This window comes from Mauremys mutica, chromosome 11 (genome assembly GCF_020497125.1).
Source record: "Mauremys mutica isolate MM-2020 ecotype Southern chromosome 11, ASM2049712v1, whole genome shotgun sequence".
NCBI classification, from domain to species: domain Eukaryota; kingdom Metazoa; phylum Chordata; order Testudines; family Geoemydidae; genus Mauremys; species Mauremys mutica.
Window position 1 is genome coordinate 73,427,851 of NC_059082.1, and position 21,690 is coordinate 73,449,540.

The 21,690-nt window shown below is 37.8% G+C and overlaps 1 protein-coding gene across 2 annotated transcripts in view; it reads left to right on the plus strand.

Annotated features, from left to right (window-relative positions):
* The window catches only part of DNAAF5 (dynein axonemal assembly factor 5), a 44,015-nt gene that overhangs the window by 7,917 nt on the left and 14,408 nt on the right, over positions 1–21,690 (plus strand). For both annotated transcript variants that reach the window (XM_044980636.1, XM_044980637.1), the window contains 5 exons: positions 4,368–4,600; positions 6,964–7,176; positions 9,921–10,064; positions 16,366–16,534; positions 20,661–20,808. In XM_044980636.1, the coding sequence (XP_044836571.1) occupies positions 4,368–4,600; positions 6,964–7,176; positions 9,921–10,064; positions 16,366–16,534; positions 20,661–20,808 (907 nt within the window). The remainder of the gene's footprint in view (positions 1–4,367; positions 4,601–6,963; positions 7,177–9,920; positions 10,065–16,365; positions 16,535–20,660; positions 20,809–21,690) is intronic.

The following is a 21,690-nucleotide window of genomic DNA, read 5'->3' on the forward strand; positions in this document are numbered from 1 at the left end:
GTAATGCTTGAATGAAAGGGGAAGCACTTCATAATGGTAACTGACTTGACAGATCTGCTTAGCCTTCAAGACAGTCAAGTTGATCTGTTATTCTTTTTATTTTTTCTTTCTGTGATGTAAGTTATATTAGCTTTGGGACATGTAAATGGTAAAGAATGCTTTTGCTTCCTCTAGTGATAAGAGAAATATTTGTCATGTCACAGGCTGTTCATATTAATAGATGGTCAGCCTCATGAATTTTTATATAATTGCCCATCACTCATATTTTTCCTTTGTAAAGATAATGATAGGTTTTTAGAAACATCTGCAATGAAGGTTCAGGGAAAATTTTGCCCTTTTCATGAATGTTGTGGTAGGTATTGTGAATGTAAAAGAGCACTCTAAAGCAATCTTAGTAGCTGTGATATAATGCTGCTGTTTGTTACCCATATTAAAATTAGGGTAGGACGGAGGAAGAAGAAAGTTCAATAATAAAAACAAGAATAACAGAAACTAGTATGACTTCTCCTAATTGATCCTAAAACATTTTAACTTACCTTTGGAAAGGAAATACTTTATCCTCATTGTTATAAGTAGTTATTTGTGGTATGGTATTGCCTGAGGCCACAGTTGAGACAAGAGCCCTATTGTGTTAGGATCTTTACAAACACATAGAAAGGTTACAATATAAATAGACAAGATATACAAAAGGTGGGTGAAAGGATGTGTTATACCCTTTGACAAAGGGGGAACTGAGACACAGAAAGTAAGTGACCTGTCTCAGGTCACATAAGCAGTCTGCAACTTCCTCACAGTTCTGAATGAAGGAGCTGCCACTAGAATGAAAGGTGATCATACCTCTGAAAGGGTACTTCCATTGGTAATAAAAGCAAATTCTTGCTCAGTGAATTTTGTCCTTGAGTTTCCATGCAGAGGCCATTGCCTACTTTGCATTACAGCACATCGTGCTCAGCATCCTATTGAATAACTGTGGGTACTTTTATCATCCAATGGTTCATGAATCAGAAAAGAAACTATAACCATGACAGCACATCCTGCCTATTATTGCTTGGTTTGCAAAAGCCTGATGAGTCTGACTAATTCTCCTCTTGCTTTCTCTCTTATTAAAGGCCTTAGTTGAATTTGTATGGGCCTTGAGTTTTTGGAGTTATTACGTGTTATCTCAGAATATAGTCAAAAATGTCCTCCAGAACTAAAATGAATAGTATTCATCGGCTTCTGTTTTAGTTTTTTCTCCTCTGCCTTCTCTTTAACACTGGATTCCCAAATCGCTTTTCCTGAAAACTTATTTAAGTGAAAGCGAGGCTTTCCTTCAAATTTCCTTCAAAAGCATTAAAACATACTAAGGTTTTTTATCCTATAGTTAAGCTCAGCAAGGTAACTCTGAAATGGGTCCCTTTATACTACTCAGTTCTTCTGATACACTGATAGTTTTCACTTGAAGAATCTAGGAATTCCCTGAGAAAAAGAAGTTGCTATTCTAGGAAGCATTACAGCCTCTAGAGACCTCACAGAATCTGCACCAAACTGTTGAACCAGATCAGACTTTGCTACAAATGTTATCATCCCAGATTACTGTTTTTAGGAAATAATCTCCTCCTACACTACTTGCAACATCTTCACAAGTGTTTTATATTCTAGAATGGGTGGCAACACATCTTTAAAATGCCAAGATCAGTGAAGATGCACCTTCAAAAATTGGTACTAAGAGCAGGTCACCATTCAATATTGGCACCATCTACATTACTGGTCCTCTTTCCAGGCCCTTCTTTGGTATCCTCTTCAGTGTTGTATTTACCTACACCATTTTCAGATAAGGCGCAAATTCAGGCATCTCCTATGAATTAATCCATATCATCAGAGATATATATGTTATAGTATAGCATCCCATGAGTGAGATTGATGGGGGAATAGCAAAGCTGATCAGTTTTGGTGTTCCTACCATGAAAGATAAAACATACCACAAGAGGGAACCTTGGCGCAACATATTAGTTAAAATAACATTTTTTGTTAGTATTTAATTGCATCATTTTTTGACCATGTTTCTAGTGGAATTTATTTTAATGGAATTTATCACTGGTAGGATAGTGAGATACTTCATGAGCCAGTCTTTGCCACGGAGCTGAATGAGCCAATGTTCTGATCACAATAAAAGTGTTTCGCAATGTTGGGCAAACCGCACCCCTCCTCCCCATGCTGCCCAGTTCCATCTGTGTTTTTTTTTTTAATTCATCTTGCTTGCTAAAGTTCTGCATTTAAGTCTTCAATGAAAAGATTAATAGATAATTGCAGAGCATTCTGAGGAAATTACCAGGTAATTTTTTACTTCAGTCCTAAGAAGCTAATAATTACTTTAAGATTCCTTCCTGCCATTTACTTTTACTGCCAAATTGCATCTGATAGTGTCTCTCTAGCTATGCATGATAAAAGAGAAAAGGATGATGTATGTCTTGAAATAAGATTAGGAATTTGTGGTGTCTTGTTGCAAGATTTGTATTTAGCTATGTATCTATACCATATTTTTTATATTTCAGTTTCTGGTATTTTAAATTCCTTTTTATTCTTTGTGATTATGTTTTAACACTTGCCTCTATTTGCTTCCTTTTCAAAACATATTTTAAAAAGAATTCCATGATAATGAGTGATTCATTGTAAATCTATATTTCAACATCTAGAATTCCTTCTTTTCCATTATCGGCTATAATGCATTTTCCTTAATCACCCTTTTGTACTTGCAAGCTAATGAACCTGACACCTCAGCCTTATTGTGCTTTGATCTCATGATGACAGACACTGCAGGTGGGGGGGAGGGAAGCGAAGACTGCCCTAATATTCAATGCCATCTTAACAACTGAATGGCTTTCCATTGAGCGACCATTGCCTTGGGATACAGGTGCAAACAATTTATAGAGAAGGGAAAAAATTCTTTGACAGCAGGTAGCTACAGGGATTAAATGTCTGCATTTGAACATCTGAAATGAAGGAACTATTGAAAAAGAATGATCAGAATCCTTTTAAAAAAACCTTCTGCTTCAGGTCAAATAAAATGCCACACCATATTTGTTTTCTCAAGCAGATTTCTTCATTTGACCTCTGCTATTCATTGTCAATTCTTATAATCCCAAGTGCTCTCTTCCATACATAAAAGAAGCAATAATCAAACAGTGTCTTATGTTTTAAATAATTTTATTTTAAATAGGTACTTCATAGGCATTTTTAATAAACTTTTTTGTACCTTGTCAGATTTCAATCTTTTTTTTATACCCAATGCTGTTTGCCTATGATCATACCTGCGCGCGTGTGTGTGTATGTGTATGTATATCTATCTATCTATCTATCTATCTATCTATCTATCTATCTATAGTAGCCGTACAAGCAGATGGGAGGAAATGTCCTGAGACAATAGAAGAATTTATTTTAGGGAGTTTAGACATGATTATGATATCAGTAATATGAAGTACAAGGAGGCACACTCGCCAATTCCTGCTCTGTTCTGACACCCTGAAAAGAATATATTTTTTTCTTTTTTTGAAACCTGTATATAATGTTTCTCATGCTATTTCAAATACTTCTGATTGCTGCTTGCTGTCTCAGATTGTGTCTGAGCCACTGACATCCCCAAGCTTGTTTTGAAAAAGTCCAGCTTTTCTTGTTTGTTTGCTTCCATTTGATTTTTAAAATCAGACCTCTCTGTCTCTGGCATTATAACAGTAAAAAAGGAGATGATCTTTTTGTGTCATATGCTTTGAGATTAGCTAAAATGCATTTGCCATGTTGGGTGGTGAGCAGGGCCGGCTCCAGGCACCAGCTTAGCAAGCAGGTACTTGGGGCGGCACATCCAGGTATTCGGTGGCAATTCGGCGGAGGGTCCCTTGCTCCCTCTCGGAGCGAAGGATCTCCTGCTGAATTGCCACAGATCATGATCGTGGCCTTTTTTTTGGCTGCTTGGGGCGGCAAAACTCCTGGAGCCGGCCCTGGTGGTGAGCTCATTATTTTCCTTCCTCTCTCCTTTATAATTTTTTTTTAAATAAAGCATGTAACGTAAATACCAACTTTGAGCTCTACTAATGAAAATTGCTATATAACACCTCAGTGGTATTAATATTACTTATTAAATAACTACTTTTTCAAAGTGTAAAATGGAGTTTTTAATTGCACAATGCTACTAAAGTCAATGGCACTCTCACAGATAAAGCCACATGCAGTGCTATGAATCGTGTATTCACACAGAAGCAGTGAAGACATTACTTTTGTATGAATCAACACCATTAACCTTTTCTAAAATTTTCTGCAAAACATTTGTAGTGCTTTTCCTGAACTTTCCTTCTGTGTTGTGTTTTGTTTTGTTTTTTTCCTTCTTTTTCTAGTAGTTCGACCGGAACTGGGATGTCGGGAGCTCGTCACAAGAAACCTCTCCAAAATTCTTCCAGGTCTCTGTCATGATGTAACAGACTGGGTTGAAGGCACCAGAATAAAGGCATCTCAGCTTCTGTTTATATTGTTGCTACATGCAGAGGATCACATTACACAGCATATGGAGCTACTGCTTAGAACTTTATACCGAGTATGCTTAGATGAAGAGAATAATGTGGTTAGAAATGTAAGTTTGACTTTTTAGATATCTACAATACCCTAGAAACCCAATCTTAAATAGTCTTAAGTGCGTCCTGTATGGGGCTACTTCCTTCAGTTCCCACTGCAGTCCGGGGAAGGAAGAGGGAAGTGCTCAGGATTGGGTCCATATGGCTAAAATTAAACTTTTAATGAACTGAAAATAAATTTTAAAATATCATTTTACTTAACATGTTGGGAAAAGTCCTCATCCTGTATTTGGGCTCAAAGGAGCATTCGGCACACAAACAATTAACAACATGAGTGAAGTGGGCCTATAATTTCTCTCTCCTCTCGTTTCTTTTAAGGGTCCTAAACTGATGAGTTGCCATCTCACTCTTCCCAGAGGATATAAAACAATGTTACAATTGCCACTTGTTAATAGAGCTTTGAATCTGATTTCTCATTTTCTCATATTGTTATGGGAAAAGATGATGCTAGTGATTCTGTTGAACTGAGTGAGAGTTTTGCCAGAGTACAGATGCATGATCAAGACCCACACTCATTTTAAATGTTTTTAGGGAGGATGTTAAACATTTTGTAGCTTTTATGTGTATTTATTAAAATAAATTTTAATTTTGTGTGATTCGTGTGAAAACCAAAACGGAGACTATTCAAATAGTTTTCACCTCTTATGCCAACAAGTGAAGCATTAACAGCCTCTTGAAAATCATAAGCAGCAGATTTAAGTGTAAATGCCTTGGGGCAACAAATTCCATTTTAAAAATATGTGCAGTTCATGCCCTTTCTAGTTAATTTCACTTGTTATCTCTCAGTGTGTAATCTAACCGTAACATTAAGGTATGTTTATTTCGTATGATAGCCATCAGTGTTCAGATACATCAGTTATACAAGTAAATGCTTCCTTCCCACTGTTGTGTTTAGACAAGAAATAGAACACTTTTCCTAATAGATTTATTTAAGCCAATGCCTTAAAATACACAGTTCTTATTGATTTTTATCAACAGGCAAAATTTTCATAGATTAACAGTCACGGCTGCATTTACAAAATAATTAAACCAAATTTTTCAAAGGGTATAAAGGACAGATTTTTTTTAATAATTTTAAGAACTAAATCTCGTTCCTGTTTATTTCTTTTTACTGCCGCCGGAACACATGAAAAATAAGCTGTAACAAAAAGTTCCATTGCCAATTTCCAGTTTTTGTTACTTTCACATATACTGGCAGCAGATAGTCCTGGCAATGTCAACAAAGGTTGGTTTTCCAAATCAAGCTTCTATATGGGTTAGTGCTATGATTGAAGCCAAATGGAGGCTGGATCCCATTTCTTATCCTTCTCTCTGCACCCTCTGCATTCCTTCTCTTCTCACAGACTGCACCCTCCTCACATATACCAGATTTTAGATCTCTTCACACCCATTCTCCCTGATTCTACTCCACATGTCTAGTCGTGAGCCATACCACTTTAGGCTGAAGTTGAGTCTGTTCTCACAAGCTAAGCAGAGGTGCACCTGATCAGTACTTGAAGGAAGAAAAACTCAGAATACTGTAGGAAGCAGTACTGGTGATTCAATTAGGGGCATTCTCTGCCCTGTGAGTCATCACTGAACCAATGCCCGAGCATTGGGTATGGGGATTCTAAGGGTATGTCTACACTGCAGTTAAACATCTATGGTTGGCCTGTGTAAACTGACTCAGGATCAGGCTGCGGGGCTGTTCAGTTGCTGTGTACACGTTCAGGCTTGTGCTGGAGCCTGGGCCCAGGGACTCCTCTGCATGCCAGAGAGGGATACATAGTACTTGGCAGCCCTGCTAGCTACAAGAATGAAAGATTGAAAGCAGCAGGCTCTTCCTGTATGGAGTACACAATGCTATCACTAGGCTGCCTTGTATGCTTGACTCCTCTGCATGCCAGAGAAGGATACAAAGGTGCTTCTCTAAAACACAGTTTTGAGAAGAGTGTGAATGCAACAAAAAATGGATTACTTCTTTCTTGAGTTTTGTGTTTTATATATATATATAAATGAGGGTGGGGGGGTGTGCCTCGGACCAGTTTTCGCAGGGGTGAGGGCGACCCTGAACCAGGAAATCTGGGACATCTGGTCACCCTAAGTTAGAGATCTATTACACTGTGCTTTACAACTTTCTCATGAAAGTTTGAGTCTGATGCTGAGAAGGGTGCTTGTATGCCTTATTATGAGCTTTCTGAACACGTCAAGAAAATTTTTTCATGCATGCAGTCATTACTGAGTGAGGGGAAAGGCCTATAACTCAATTGCCAAAGTATTTAAAAAACAGCTGGAATCATAAAAAGAGGAAGGGCCAGGATATGATGAATGGTCTTTTGTGTTTTCAAAATAATCCTCAAGTTATATTTATTCTCTTTTACAGTGTGTGAAAGCAGCAGAGTTGATTGGAACATTTGTTAACCCTAAGGTATCTCTGAAGTTACTGGTGTCAGCTCTTGAAAAAACACCTATGCCTTCTTATCTCATGATTCTAGCTGCAGTGATACGAGGTTGCCCAAGACAAGTCTTAAAGCCTCATTTGTCTTATCTTGCCAACACACTCTCACAACCTGAGATCTGTCAGCGATCTGAAGAGGTAAGGATAAATGAAAAATCCAAAACAGCCCAGGACTTAGACCACTGGTTCTCAGACTTTAAGCCTTAGCATACCACATCTAACAGCCAAAAGTGATTGGCAAACCACTTTTGTTGTTTTTTAGTGTAGTTTATAATGGATTCTTGTTCTCATACTATACTTCAAATCCACCTGCGTGCCTCCTGATTGTGGCCCACGTACCGTAATTTACGTATCACTGAGTTAGACTGTACCATACCTTAATGTAACTTTATTTTTTTCAATCTGCAAAATTGTGTGTAAAATTTTCTAAAGTGACAAATCCCCTTTTCGTATCATGGAAATACTGACCAAAATAATAGAAGTTCTGTTTAAATTATTGTGCAAACGAGTCTTTCATTTGTGATTGTCAGTTTGCACACAGCCTTGCATATGTTCAGTTCAAACTACACTGGGTTATTTGGGTCTTAATTAATATTGTTATAAGATATTGATATTTTCCCTGACATCAGAACTTCAAGTTATCTACATTAGGCTAACTTTCTGCTTTTAAACCTATGAACGTCATTCCCATGTATTGCAATGGGAGTCAATTGGATTAATCCAAAGGCACCATTTGGTCCCTGTTTTGATAAGTTCCTCGTGTACAGAATCCAAACAAACGAATGTACTTTGACCCTTCCCAACCCCACAGTCCAGCCAAATAAAAACGATTGATACAAAGTGTTTTCTAGGCAATAGTGATTGTCATGTTATATTTCACAAAGAGAAGTGCTTCCTTTTAATGCTATTTTTTTTGGATATTAATATTTGATTTTTAAAAGGCAATGGTCAGTATGTTTAAATGTGCATTTAGGAACACTCTTTGCAAAAAGCTTTAGGATTTAAGCTTCCTAGGTTTGGGTTCCTTCATCCTAAAAATGCAGGATGAAGACACTTCCAACATGATACAATTCCCCTTAAGTACACACATAACTAATGTGCAGTAGATGGATTTCATGGGAGGTGAGCCTGAAGGTAGTTCTTACTATACTATTTTGAAGTGCCTGTTTTCTTTGTGAGCCATATAGTGAGAGTGATGTATACAATTAATTAGCATTAAGGCATTGTATGTATTTTTTTTCCTTTGGTGTACTTCCTCTCTTGTTACATGCAGAATAACTTCCACAGGTGAAGAAAATGTAATTGTTCATCTGAAAGAGTTAAAAGAGTTTAAAGGATCCTTAGATCTCAATATCTTAACCCTTTCAGCTTGGTGTATGACAGCTTCTTTCTCCAATATGGAGTGGGCTCTCTAATGTAACCGTTGAAATTTCAGAAATTCAGGAGTTCTTCACCCCTTTCTTCTATTTCCAGATCTGCAACTTGTTCTGTTACTGGTATACAAGAAAAATCCATACAGTCTACCAAGCCTTCTCCTTAATTAAAATTCTAGCTTTCTTTCCAGCAGGAGTTTGAAATGTTAAGTCTCTGCCCTTAGAATGACTAGCAGGGGATCTTCAGGGATATGCAGTTGGCCAATACCCTGAATCCAGAAGATTCTTTGTAGCCCATTGTCAGATTTATAATTCCTTTTAAGAAGATTATTCTAGTGTTACAGGATCTGTTTAATTCTCCCTTTGAGACAATGTAGTTCTTTCCTCTTTAAGTCCTTGTTTTAATGGAACGTGTTTCAGTGATGCTTAGAATGCTCAGAATTGGCCTTAATCACACTGAAATACATTATTCTTAGGGATCTACTCCACTGGAAGCACCACCTCCGGGTGTTCAAGCAATGAGTCCATAGGGCAGATCTGCAAAAGTGCCATGTGATCTTCTATAAATTAACTCTATTAGACAATATAGAGAGTAGACAGACCCACATTCATCTGTCAGTGCAGCTTTTGACAGAGTTGTCCTGACTTTTCTATTTGAGAAATAATTCTTCTCTGTCATCATGAGAGAATGCTATATAAATGACATCAGATAAATACCATTTATAGGTAAGAGTATTCTCAAGTTTTATTTATTGTCTTTTTGGAAATGGAGCTGACCAGTTATATGACTATGGTCTCTTTCACTGATAGAGTATAGCATATCATGGAACGTCTGCCTCCTGTGGTCTTCTGTGCTTTGTTACAGAAGTCTTGCAAACTGATAAGAATTTTGAGTGAAATTCTGGCCCATTGAAGTCAATGGCAAAACTCCCATTGACTTCAGTGGGGCCAGGATTTCATGCATTACGTTGCAATAAGTAGGTGGGAGACGGACCTTCAGGTTTCCTTGTTTCTGTGTATTTCAATATCACTATGCTACTTGATATGTTCAGAAATTTGAACAACATTTGAAATTGGCACAGCCGAAACGTTAGAAGTCAAAGAGTTCCATTTCAGGATAAGATGAAAATCTTCCTAGGAACCCCAAAATTCTTCAATGTATTTATCCAGCATATAGCAGTCATTGTGTGGCTAGCAGGATGATCATTAATTTTTCTTAACAGGACAAGGTAACCACTTCTACAAGCTAAAAGCGTGGGAAGAGAGTGTTAATTTGTTGCTCTACAAAAAGTGCTCCATAGGTCATTATAAAACGGAGTGAATTGTAGAGTCTATGTGTGGAACAATAAATAGGCATCCAGTTTAGCAGGATATGCAGAATTTATCTTATTTATTACTGTCATCTACTAATCCCTGACTTTTAAAGAGGATTGTGTCAGTTGTACTGGCTTGTGAAAGAAAGGGTATCTAACGTTGTCTAACAAAACATTTCATGCTTTTTGTTTGTAGATCTTTTATATGGAACAATTGCTTTGTTGCGTACAAGCGATAACTGAAGTGTGCCAAGAAGACTGCAAAGAAATTAGCCTGCAGCTAATGAAAGTTTTGGTGACAATAATGGCAATACCACGTGCCGAACATCTTCATGAAAAGGTGACACTAACTGTGAATGGGTGTTTTAAATGAGTAAAATCCTGATTTTTTTGTTTGTTTTGTTTGTTTTAACTATTGGTAAGACGATTTGTCTAAATGTAATGTAAGTAACCTCTATAAATCTCCCTGCTCTTAGGCTTCAAGCCTTGCTAGTGCTTAACTCAGAGCTGAGCAGTAAAGATTAAAGAGTTCAGACGATTCAGTCATTATGTGGCCTCGGGGGCGCACATAGAATACTATAAACTCTGTCTGTCTGCTCATTCTTTTCCCCAAAAGTTCCTTTGGTTTTAGTTTGAGTAAAGACCCTTACTGAAACACCTAGAGCCAGATCCTCGACTGGCATAAATTGTTATAGCTCAATTAAAAACGTGATTTATACCAGCCGAGGATCTGAACCGTAGGACAGTAGTGTTTTTATTTGTTTATTTTTATAGTTCTTTCAAGTTCAGCATATTCTGTCTATTGTTGCAAGAGTGAGAGGTTGGCATGGACTAATTATCTTAGCATAGGAGTGAAACCGTGGAATTCCTTAGTTCTTAATTGCAGCTCTGATTTAGGACTTTGGTCTTGAGCAAGTCCTTAAACTTTTCTGCCCCCGGCTATCTTCACAGGGCTGTTGCTAAGGTTGGCTAATGTTTGGAAAGCATTCTGAGGATTTAAGAGAGCTGTATAAGAGGGTATTATTGTTAGTCACCAGTCCAGACACTGAAATTTCCTGCTTTAATGTATCAAGCAGCTCTGAGGTGTTCTGTAACTCTGTTATTTCCTGATTCTCTTACCAGAAGCTCCTCATAACTGCTGTGCTCTTCTTCTAGAGGTTTTCTGTTTTGTTTTTCTTTTTTTAAAAACCCTAATTATTATTATCATCATAAGTAATACACTATAATCATATAGTGCCTTTCATCCCAGGATCTCAAATTTCTTATCAAACATTCAATTAAAGTCTTATAACACCCTTGTGAGGTAGCCAAATCCTATTTTATTACAAGACAGGTAGGTATTATAACCACTTTACATAACACTTTTAAAGAGGAGAATTCTTATCAGAAGATGCATTACTGACTATGAATATTTTGTATGATTGAACAACTTTTTATTTTAGGCATCATAAGTTAAGCATCCACAGGTTAGACTTTTCACCCAGTTCACTCTTCCTATTAGAAATTAATCCAACTTTCTCTTTTAAAGATAGCAATGAAAATCCCTCAGAATTTTCCTGTTTCATCTGAGTCCTTCTCAAAGATGTAAACGCTCCAGGAACAAATTTTCCCCATTGCATCTCTATTCCCAAGAAGCCAACATTTCTCAATTGTATGCCTTAACTGATGAGTCCATGAGGCAATACTATCTAGCCTGGAGACCAACGTTCAGAAATCTGTTTTACTATAATGTGTAGCGAACTCAGCCACAATTTTTCCACCAGGCTAGAAATAAATTCAAACTGTCTAAACATATTCTCCATGCAATATTGTTTTTGACTCAAACAAAGCTCTCCTATATATGCACAAGTGGCTAGTAAAGCATTATAATTGCATCCTGGAAGGGGAAGAGAACTAAATAAGGGAAGTTTGGGCTATACCATTTGATTATGGTGGCCTTTTGCTTTCGTATCCTTCCATGGCTTCAACTGCAAAATCTCCAAAGTTGCCTGTAGAGAACGATGAACTAGTCGAGAGAGGCCTTACTTGAGCTGCTTTTTATTTTGCCACATCAAGGACTCTGTTGTGGTGAGATGAACAGGAACCTTTCCTTTAAATGTGTTCTCCTGAATAACCCACTGTCATAAAGAATCTACAGAGCCAAACCTTTAATGTTGGGAGAAGGGGTTCATCTGAAGGGAAAAGGTAACCCCTAAAAAGGACCTCAAATCCAAGATTGTTAGTCTTCTAGACCAGATATTGATGAAAAAAGCAAAGACGTTTTGCAGAGAGTCATCCTGGTGAAGGCTGAAAGCCGGCTATCTCCAAGTGTGGTCTAAGGCAAACAATCATGTGGCATCAGGGGGGCCCTGCTTAACAATACATTCCTTTGAGATTGGACCCAAGTTCTCTTCTGGCCACAGAAGAACAATCAAACTACTAGTCCAAACAAATGAGTTTCAAAATGGATTTTTTTTCTGTGCTTCACCAAACATTGAGGCTTTTACAGTAGTTGACCTATTCACCTCTCATAAGAAATCTTAAGAGATGTTGCAGTCATTCTCTAACATCAAGGACAACATCTACAGAGGCTGTGATAATAAGTAGTCCTTTTTTCTAACCATTATCTCATCTCCTTCATTCTCTTCCCTCTTCAAATCGTGTCGTCATCCTCCCGCCCCTCCCCCCCAAAAAACATTAAATGCCAAGTAAATCAGAAATCCATCCTTACTCACTATAACTACTTGGTGGCCTACTCAAGACTGTTTTTTCAGACCCGCTCCTTAATTTGATATCTGTTCTACTTCCTCTTGTATTGCTTTTAGGCATTATAGTCCAAAGACCTGTGTTTTACCAGTAATTATGGCCCTGTTACCAACAGGCTCCCTCCAAAGAGGCATATCCTTTGAAAGTTAATCTGAAAGGGAGAAGTGAAACAAAGTTTACAGAAGTTTTGAAACAAGGTGCAAGAGATTCTTTCAAACTCAAAGTCAAATTACACAAGGAACTCATCTGGGATACATTTTTATAAACTTTATTGTGAATGGGTGAGTCTCCAAACAAAAATATCTGTGTGTTATGCATCTCTGCAGTTTTTGGCTACAGAATCAGCAATAGTGTGGACACGCCCACTTATCAAACTTTGCAAATCCATAGTCCTAGAAGGAAAGCAGTTTCATGGAGATAAATCCTGGTTCTTGCATAGAACAAAGAAAATCCCCTACAATTATTAAAGGCTTTGGAAATTCTTGTATTTACAGATTTTTTTTTTCCTAGTTGACATTCCTTTGGATGAAATTCTTTGTTCTCGTTAGCTTTTTTCAGCAAGACAGATAATCTGGCATTGAGATTGGGTGGTTCCAATATTTCAGGTTTGTCACAAAAACAAATATAACCTGATTTTCCGTTACTGAGTACCTAACTCCCAACAACTCCAAAATGGGCTGCAGCTTTCAGTATCTCTAAATATCAGCCTCATGATGCTTAAGGCTATGTCAGTAATTTATTCAGCTGTGGTTTGTATAACTTCAGATTCCTCCTTCCCTCATTATTAATCTGTTCCACACTTAAAAGGAAGAGCATTGCTTATGTTTTGTGAAGCCCCATAAATTCTACCTTGAATGATCTAAGAATTTCAATATATTTCTTGTGTGTTTCTTCCAAAACCTCTACAAAGTACAATAAAATGCTTTTTTTACATAGTGCATTTCATGCTTTGTGTCGTAGGCTGCTATACAATCCATATAAACAACTCCAAAAAGCAAAATACCCTATTGAAATAGTTTGTCCATAGAGTATAAATGGCTTACAGCTAGCTTAAAAGTAGAAGTGTGTTGCTCTGAGAAGAGTTGCTTATTCAGGATCAAAAGATCTTGTGGATATACCTGAACCATCTGAACCTTTGAATTACTAAACCTCCAGGCTATTATTTAAGGAGGCTGCAGAAATACACTGGTGGGGCATCAGTGATTCTCTTGTGTACTTCTAATTGTAAGAGAATAGTGCACTCTACTCTTCATACTTACTCGATTTTAGCTCCTCTGCTGATCAGTTAGCGATGACACCAATTTCTTTGCGGGAGGCAGTGAAGCCGAGTGCATAGAGCATTGGACTGTGACTCAGAGATCTGGATTCTATGCCCAGCTCTGCCGCTGGCCTACTGAGCAACCTCAGACAAGCCATGTCACCATGTTGTACCTCAGTTTCCTCAAATGTAAAATGGGGATAATGAAACTGACCTCCTTTTGTAAAGTGCTTTAAGATCTATCAATGAAAAGCACTATATAAGGGCTAGATTGTACATTATTTACGTGTCCTATAGAAAATGGAGACGGGCCATCAACTAAGCACCATAAAAATGGGGTAAGACCACCTACTAAGCACTATGCTAAGCACAGTGCTTAGTTCAGTGTTTCTCAAACTGGGGTCGCCACTTGTGTAGGGAAAGCCCCTGGTGGGCTGGGCTGGTGTGTTTACCTGCCCCATCTGCAGGTCTGGCCGATCGCGGCTCCCACTGGCTGTGGATCGCTGCTCCAAGCCAATGGGAGCTGCTGGAAGCGGCGCAGGCCCAGGGACTTACTGGCTGCCACTTTCAGCAGCCCCCATTGGCCTGCAGCGGCGAACCGCAGCCAGTGGGAGCCGCAATCAGCCGGACCTGTGGATGGGGCAGGTAAACAAATCGGCCCAGCCCGCCAGGGGCTTTCCCTACACAAGCGGCGACCCCAGTTTGAGAAACACTGGCTTAGTTGGTGGTCCTCCATTTTCTAGATGGATAGCAGCTCTGCTAGATCAATACTGAACTTGTCCAGATTTGAACTGGTGATATAGCTGTTTAAAGGCTTTATATTCCTTTACCACTCTTGTGAGTCATCTAGTCCTTTCATCAGGTCCATTTTGATTGTTGGTATGAGGATAATTAAGCATTTGTACTTACAGGTAGGTCTGTGTCACAGTACTGTAAGTTCATCTCTTTGAATATTCATAGAAATTAAAACCCTTGCCGGTTTTCTTAAGAGATTCAGTCAAATGTATTACAAGGTTGTGAAACTAATGCTACACATTTGCCTATCTGTGGATTTAATGTGTACCCTCCTAGCACAAATGGAAAGTTTGAACAGTTATATTGTAAACCACCTGTGAACAATGCTTCTATTGTATCCTTGATTGGAATTACATCATTCTGTACTTTCTTTTTTTTCATGGAAAAGGGAAAAGTTTGTTGTGATTGTTCATATATGGAATGATAGACAACTGTTTTGATCTCAGATACACAGCTCAGTCTTGTGGAATGGTATGATTTATTTACAGATTAACAAAAATACTGAGTAATTTTGACTAGAATGCAAAGATCCTACAGAAAGGAGCAATCCATTGCCTTGGGTGCAGGCAAAGTCGCTTAAAGTATAATCTCTGTACTTAGCAAATCCTGCCTTTTCTAAAATCTTTTCACATCTGGCACTTCCATAATAACTTGTCAGGCCAGCGATCTATCTTCAAAATTCTAAAGGGGCCAGACATTGGAACAGTTGAGTACAGTTTAAAAACAGCTAAACAAATGCGTATAATTTTAGTTGCAGTTAACTGTTTAACGCCAAATTATGTCACCCATATTCACGTTGAATTCAGTCTTACACCATAAGTAGTCCTATTGGAGTCAGTGGGGCTCCTTGTGAAGTTAAGGTACTGCTCAATGTGGGGATATCACAATCTGGCCCTTAGGGCATGTTCCAAAGTTTACTGAAGTCAGTGAAAGTGCATCCATTGACTTCAGTGGGCTTTGGATCACATCTTTAGGGACATGTACTTTGGGTAGGAGATTTAAGGAGCTATAAAAGCAAACAATTTTATGCATGAATATACCTCTGTTATAGATTACTATGAAAATCCTTATGCTTTCTTACATAACACATAACTGTAGCTTGCATGTTCATCTGGTGTTTCTTTAGTTACATGTTTTACTTTTTCCTCACTGAATTAATGGAATTGGTAACATGTAAAAATGAAGGTTAATGTCAATACCGTCCCCAAACTGGCAGGAGTTGGGAGTGCTGCAAAATCAGCATGCTCAGCCTCTGGGAAGATGGAGCACCCAGCATGTTTTTCTAAAAAAACCATTCTGGCTGATCCAAGAAGTAGTAGTGATAGGCTTTGGAGGCAATCACATCCAGCTATTCTTGCTGGAGAGAGGTCACCTATATAAGTGTTTTAAGCATTATTGAGCTGGGGAGGAACCCACTACTTAACTACATGGGAAAAGTAACTGTTTTACAATTTTGATTGGCTGTGAGGTCCTTTTATGTGACACTGAGTTTCATCAGTTTTGATGTTGCATTGCAGTGTTCTGTGTGATGTCATAGGGAAGCCAAAACAATTTTTCCATTTTAAAATTGAAGTTAACAGGTATAATACTGTGATAAACGATGTTTAAATATCAACCATGACTACCCTACTAAGAAACCGTGCGGGTTTTTTTGTCTCTTGAATTTTCTTATATTTTATTTAAAAACTAAAAATAACTGATACTTACAGATGTGCCTATGCTGTTCTCTGAATTCTTGATGGTGATGACATTATGGTCAGCTTCATCAAAAATTTCCAAAAATGTTTAAAACTGACATTTTGGTTAAATTCGCCTAATTTGGTTTTTGTTTGTTTTTAAACAGGTAGAGGAATCAATGTGTTCATTAGCTCAGGTGCAGCATTTGAGTGGTTTTCTTGATCTCTATAAACAACATATAGATCATCTTATGGAGTGGGTATCTGTATCGCATGATCGTTGGAACTGCTATTCTCCAGAATTATTACAGCTAGATGTCATTGCCACTCATTCAGGTATGACTCATTAACCAAGGTAATGGTGACCTTAGACATTTCTTATGTTCTACAACAGTCTCCATGCCTTTTGAACATGCTGTATTTTATAAGTTTAACATTCAGAAACTTCACAAGTTCATGATGCAGGAAAACGAACGAAGTGTTGAGGTATTTAAGGAGCATTTCAGAATGTATGGTCTGCCCATAGAATTAAAAAAAAAAATCATTTAACACTTGAATTTTTAGTGTAATGAAACACCTTGTGTGCTTATTTGAAACTGTATGTTTTACATTTATGCCCCAATCCAGCAGAGCATGCACGCATGTGCTTAATTTTAAGCATGTGAATAATCCCATTGAAGTCAATCAGACTAGCCATATGCATGAAATTAAACACATGCCTTCATCTTTGCAGGATTGGGGCCTTAAATATCTGATATTCTAGAAGTAATTTTTCTTGTGAACACAGGTATTTACCTGAATGCAGTTATAAAATACTGTCTTTTGCAAAAATTTACCTATAAATTCATATTTTGGATAATTGCTATCAAAACTTGTATAAATAAACTCACTTAGGCACTTTGTAAAAGGGTATCTCGGTATTTTAATTTTATAAAAAGATAAAATATAACCAGTTCCTTGCTCTAGCTGTGGCATAATCAGTTAGCTTATCTCAACTGAAATTGCTTAAAAAGACATTCCTCAATGGAAGAAGAATTACTTAGTGACCTTCTCTTCCCCCTTCTTACAGTGCCATCCTTAAATGTGTCATAAGGCCTTCTCTATCACCATTCCTCCTTGTCTTGCATCTATGATTTTTCTAGTCTCCTGGTGGAACAGGTACCCCAACATAATTCCCCCCCGTTATATCTGGTAAAATCTTCTATGGCCTTTTAGGGACAAGTAAAACCATCCTAACTGTTAAGACTTCCAGTGATAAATTACTCAATATCCCTTCATCTCCAAATGTGCCTCAAGAAGCCTACCTGAGGTGCCTCTTTTGTTCTGCACAGAGACCAGCCTCTCTAAAAATTCTCCTCACTCTTAGGACTTGTCTACAAATGGAGTTATTCCATAATAGCTTTTGCACTTTGAATTCACATCTACCTTAATCCTAGTTAACTTTAAAATGTAGACTAGCCCTTAGAGAAAAACAACAACTGTCCAATGCAAATATTGAGAGGCCAACAGTCCTCCTCCTCCTTTCCTTGATTTATGGAATTTCTAGACATTCATATGTTTTGCTTAATGAAAAATAAATCATAAAATGTCTGGGCAAATATTTTGGCTTTCATCCATAGTGGTGATATGCTCTTTTCTGTGTTTTCTGTCTTGTCTAAAACAGAAACTCCTAGTACTATTCCCATTTTCTTTTCATTCCCACACATAATGTTGCATTTAATCAATTTAATGAGGTTTACTCCTTTCCAATTCCACCCTTTTTTTAAATTTGCTGGAATTGGAATTTCTGTTGGATTAAGTGGTGTAGATTATTTTGTTCTCCATCTATTTAACTTGCTATTATCAAAATATGATGTAATGGCATTGTTTTTAACAATACCTCAGATCTAGCATAGAGCAATGCATCTGAATAATTGTTACAAAAATAAAATCTTACTTATGGCATGGAAACTTACCAAGATGTTTTGTATGCCGTGTGCTTAAATCTAGACATCTGAGATTATTATTTTGTTCCAAATTTGAGACAACACACTTCCAGATACTAAGTGGTGTTGAACTTCTTTTGGAGTCTGAATACTTTAATCAGGCAGTTCTTCATGTGATAGAATATTATTGTTCTCACTTGGATAATAGTGGAGATTTAACTGCTACTTTGGAAGAAGAAAGCATCACAAGTGTTTAAACTTGACCTATACAGAAAAAGTATTTCTTGATTATGACATAATGAAAAAGTTCTTTTAAAAAAAACCAACCCTTTCCAAAGCGTTTTCTGCTTATGTTGGCATTAGAAATAGCAGGTATTTTGAGCCTGTGTTAGCTGGAGGATTCTTTGAATGACTGGAAAACTATTGGGATAGACATCCCGCAAGAAACTAAAACCTGAGCAGTTGCTAAGGGAAAGTAGATTTTAGTCAGACTGTTCACAATCCTTTGACTAAAATAATGTTAATGAAAGCAGACATAAACAAACTCCTGATAATCACTCGGGAGAAGAGCTCTGGTTAAAAATTCAGATACCTCTGTCCTTTCAGGTAGGATTGAGGGAGCTGCCACTGTAGTTCTCTAGTTTTTCTGCAAATACAAAGAAGACAAGACTAAGGTCTTGTCTACACTTAAAATGCTACAGTGGTGCAGAGGCACCACTGCAGCACTTCAGTGTAGACACTACCTATGCCGACGGGAGGGTTTTTCCCATTGGCATAGGTAATCTGCTTCCCCAAGAGATGATAGCTAGGTCCATGGAAGAATTCTTCCCGTGACCTACCACTATCTACATAGGGACTTTGCTCAGTTGAACTAAGCCATTCCGAGGTATGGATTTTTCACACTCCTGACTGATGTAGGTAAACAGACCTAATTTTCTAGTGTAGATTGGCCTTAGTATTTCTGAGGTGAACACAGATGCAGAAGGAAGAATTCTTTTGAATAAAGAGACCAAAACCTTTCAGGTCTTAATCATCACAATGAATCAAAAATAGGCACAAACTTTAACTTCCCTTTTGAGGAGGACAGCTTTAAAAATACTGGGTTAACACTGTGTTGGTGTATTGTTTAGGAGTGAAGAATAGATTATTTATGTAATCTCCCATGCTGAAATTTTAAAGTATTAAGACTGGAAATTTATATGAAAAGTATGAACTTATTTCAAATAGAATAGTAAACTAAAACATTCATAACAATCTTCAAAATGCAAAAGCTTGATATAAGATAGAAAAGAGAAGAAATAGCACTCCTATAATTGTTCTGTCCAATGTTTTGACCATCCTGAACAAGCCTTCTTATATAAATATTTTGGAGACAGGAGACATTAAGGATCTTCTTGGTTTCTGTAAAGAAGGGCCTTCAGGGAAGAGGGGACTCCAGACCATCCTGCTGTCTGGACTGTTGGTATGAAATCATGGCCCCATTGAATTCAGTGGTAATATTATCATTGATTTCAGTCTGCAGTTAAACACCCACAACTGGCCCATGTCAGCTGACTCAGGTTCGTGGGACTTGGGCTACAGCGCTGTTCAATTGCCATACCCACTAGGTAGGCTGCCCAGGCCCCAGCAGCTTACACTCAGGCTCTGAAAGCTACAGAGCCATTAGGATTGATTCCACCAAACATCAATACCTTCATGAGAATACTTCTTCTCCAGGTCTTCAACACCAAAGTGTAGTAAAGTTCTCAGCTAACCTCCTCACAATAGTCATTGTGTCATTGGAAACGTTCACTTGCTCCAAACAATATAAAAATAAGGCTGCTAGTGAACCATAATATTTCTTTGATTTTTTTTTTTCTTCTCCAGAGCAGAGTAGAGTAACACCTGGCTTCTAGCCAACCTAAAAACAGTCTTCTGCTCTTTCTTCCTCAGAGCAATGTAAAACAAAATATAGCCCAGCCTGTAAATAGTCTGAATCAAATACAGATTGAAACCTACTGGAAGTTTACAACCAGGTCAGTAGTGGCTTGGTCACACTAGCTGCTTAAAACCCTCCCAGCAGTTGACCTCTTTCTTACAAATAAATCAGGATAGTTAACAGGCTCCAGCTGCTTCCTGGCTTGGCAGTTTTAACCCTTGTCATTCCAGTGGGCAGTGGAAGGGCTTTCTAACATAGCCACTCTTCTGTCCCACTCAGGACTCTTGACAGGTGATACGTTGTGTCATAGTTATTTTGCAAGGACTGATGCAGTACAGAAAGTAAAATATTAATTAACACCAGAGACCCCCTATTAAATGGGTGCATCAAGTCTGTTCCAATGTTGGACTCTTGGCCCATCAAGCCCTTTCGGCTGCACAGGAACAGACCAAATGGCGAACTGTTGCTACAGCCGACTATTCGGCTAAGCGTTGAAGAAGAAAAGAAGTAGTTGACCTTACAGATTTTACTGGATTTATATGCTAAACATTTAAATGTAAGATTGAGTTGTATTAAATATTTATTTATCTTAATCAAGATTTAAATATTTATTTTCTAGGTCCTATAATAGGTGAAGCCCTTCAAGATTTCATTCTCATCCTAAAGACATGTCTTCAGCCAACCAAAGACCCACCAATGCGCTTAAAGCTTTTCACTATTTTATCACAGTTGCTCCAGAAAGCAAATGAGACCATCAACTCTCAGGGGTAGGTACAGCTCTGATTTCACACACATCACCTGAACAGTACAATATTATTCAAAAATCAAGTTCATGGTAGTTATTTAACCCCTGTGGCTGTGGCTGCATTAGCGTTTCGGGGGAACTCTCACTATGTACCTATAGGTCTCTGGCATTTTTACTGTCATAATATCTAACCCTGCTCAGGAGAGTTTGGCATGACACAGAAGTAAAAAACTCTGGTTGGGCAATGGTTTGGTTTTGTTGTTTTGTTTTTAAAAACAAAAACCTACTGTAGAAATGCTATGGTTGCTGTGAGAGCTGAGATGAAAATTTTAGGAATGAAACAATGTCTTGCTGGCTGGCTGTTTCAAGCAAGAACTGAAGATTTATTTATCAATGGAAAATTTAACAATTAAAAAAACAGAAAAATACATCCTCCACTTTATTTTAAAAAGCTACATTCTAGCATGATGTTTAAAAATGCATTGAACTTTATACTCAGTAAGGACTTATGACTGCATTTAATGACTAATGTTGAAGGTATCTAGTTGCTTAACTTTTTCTTTACTGTTTTCACCATTAAAGCATTACAAATATGTTACAGCCTCACATCCTCCGATGGAATCTACTAAATGGGGAATCCTGATATTTACAGGCATTCCCAGATCCCATTGTAGGATCAGGGCCAGTGTGGTAAGACAGCATTTGATAATACCCTCCTTTTTTGAACTGAAAGGTTTTAAGCCATGTTTCTAAACATCTCTGTCTACATTGTATATTCAGACCACTCTGGGGCCTGAACTGCAACACTTAATCATATGAATAATCCTATTGAAGCCTGTGTGACTACGTATATGAATAAGGACTTCTTCTCCCATGAGTGATTACAGGATCAGGCCCAAGAGTT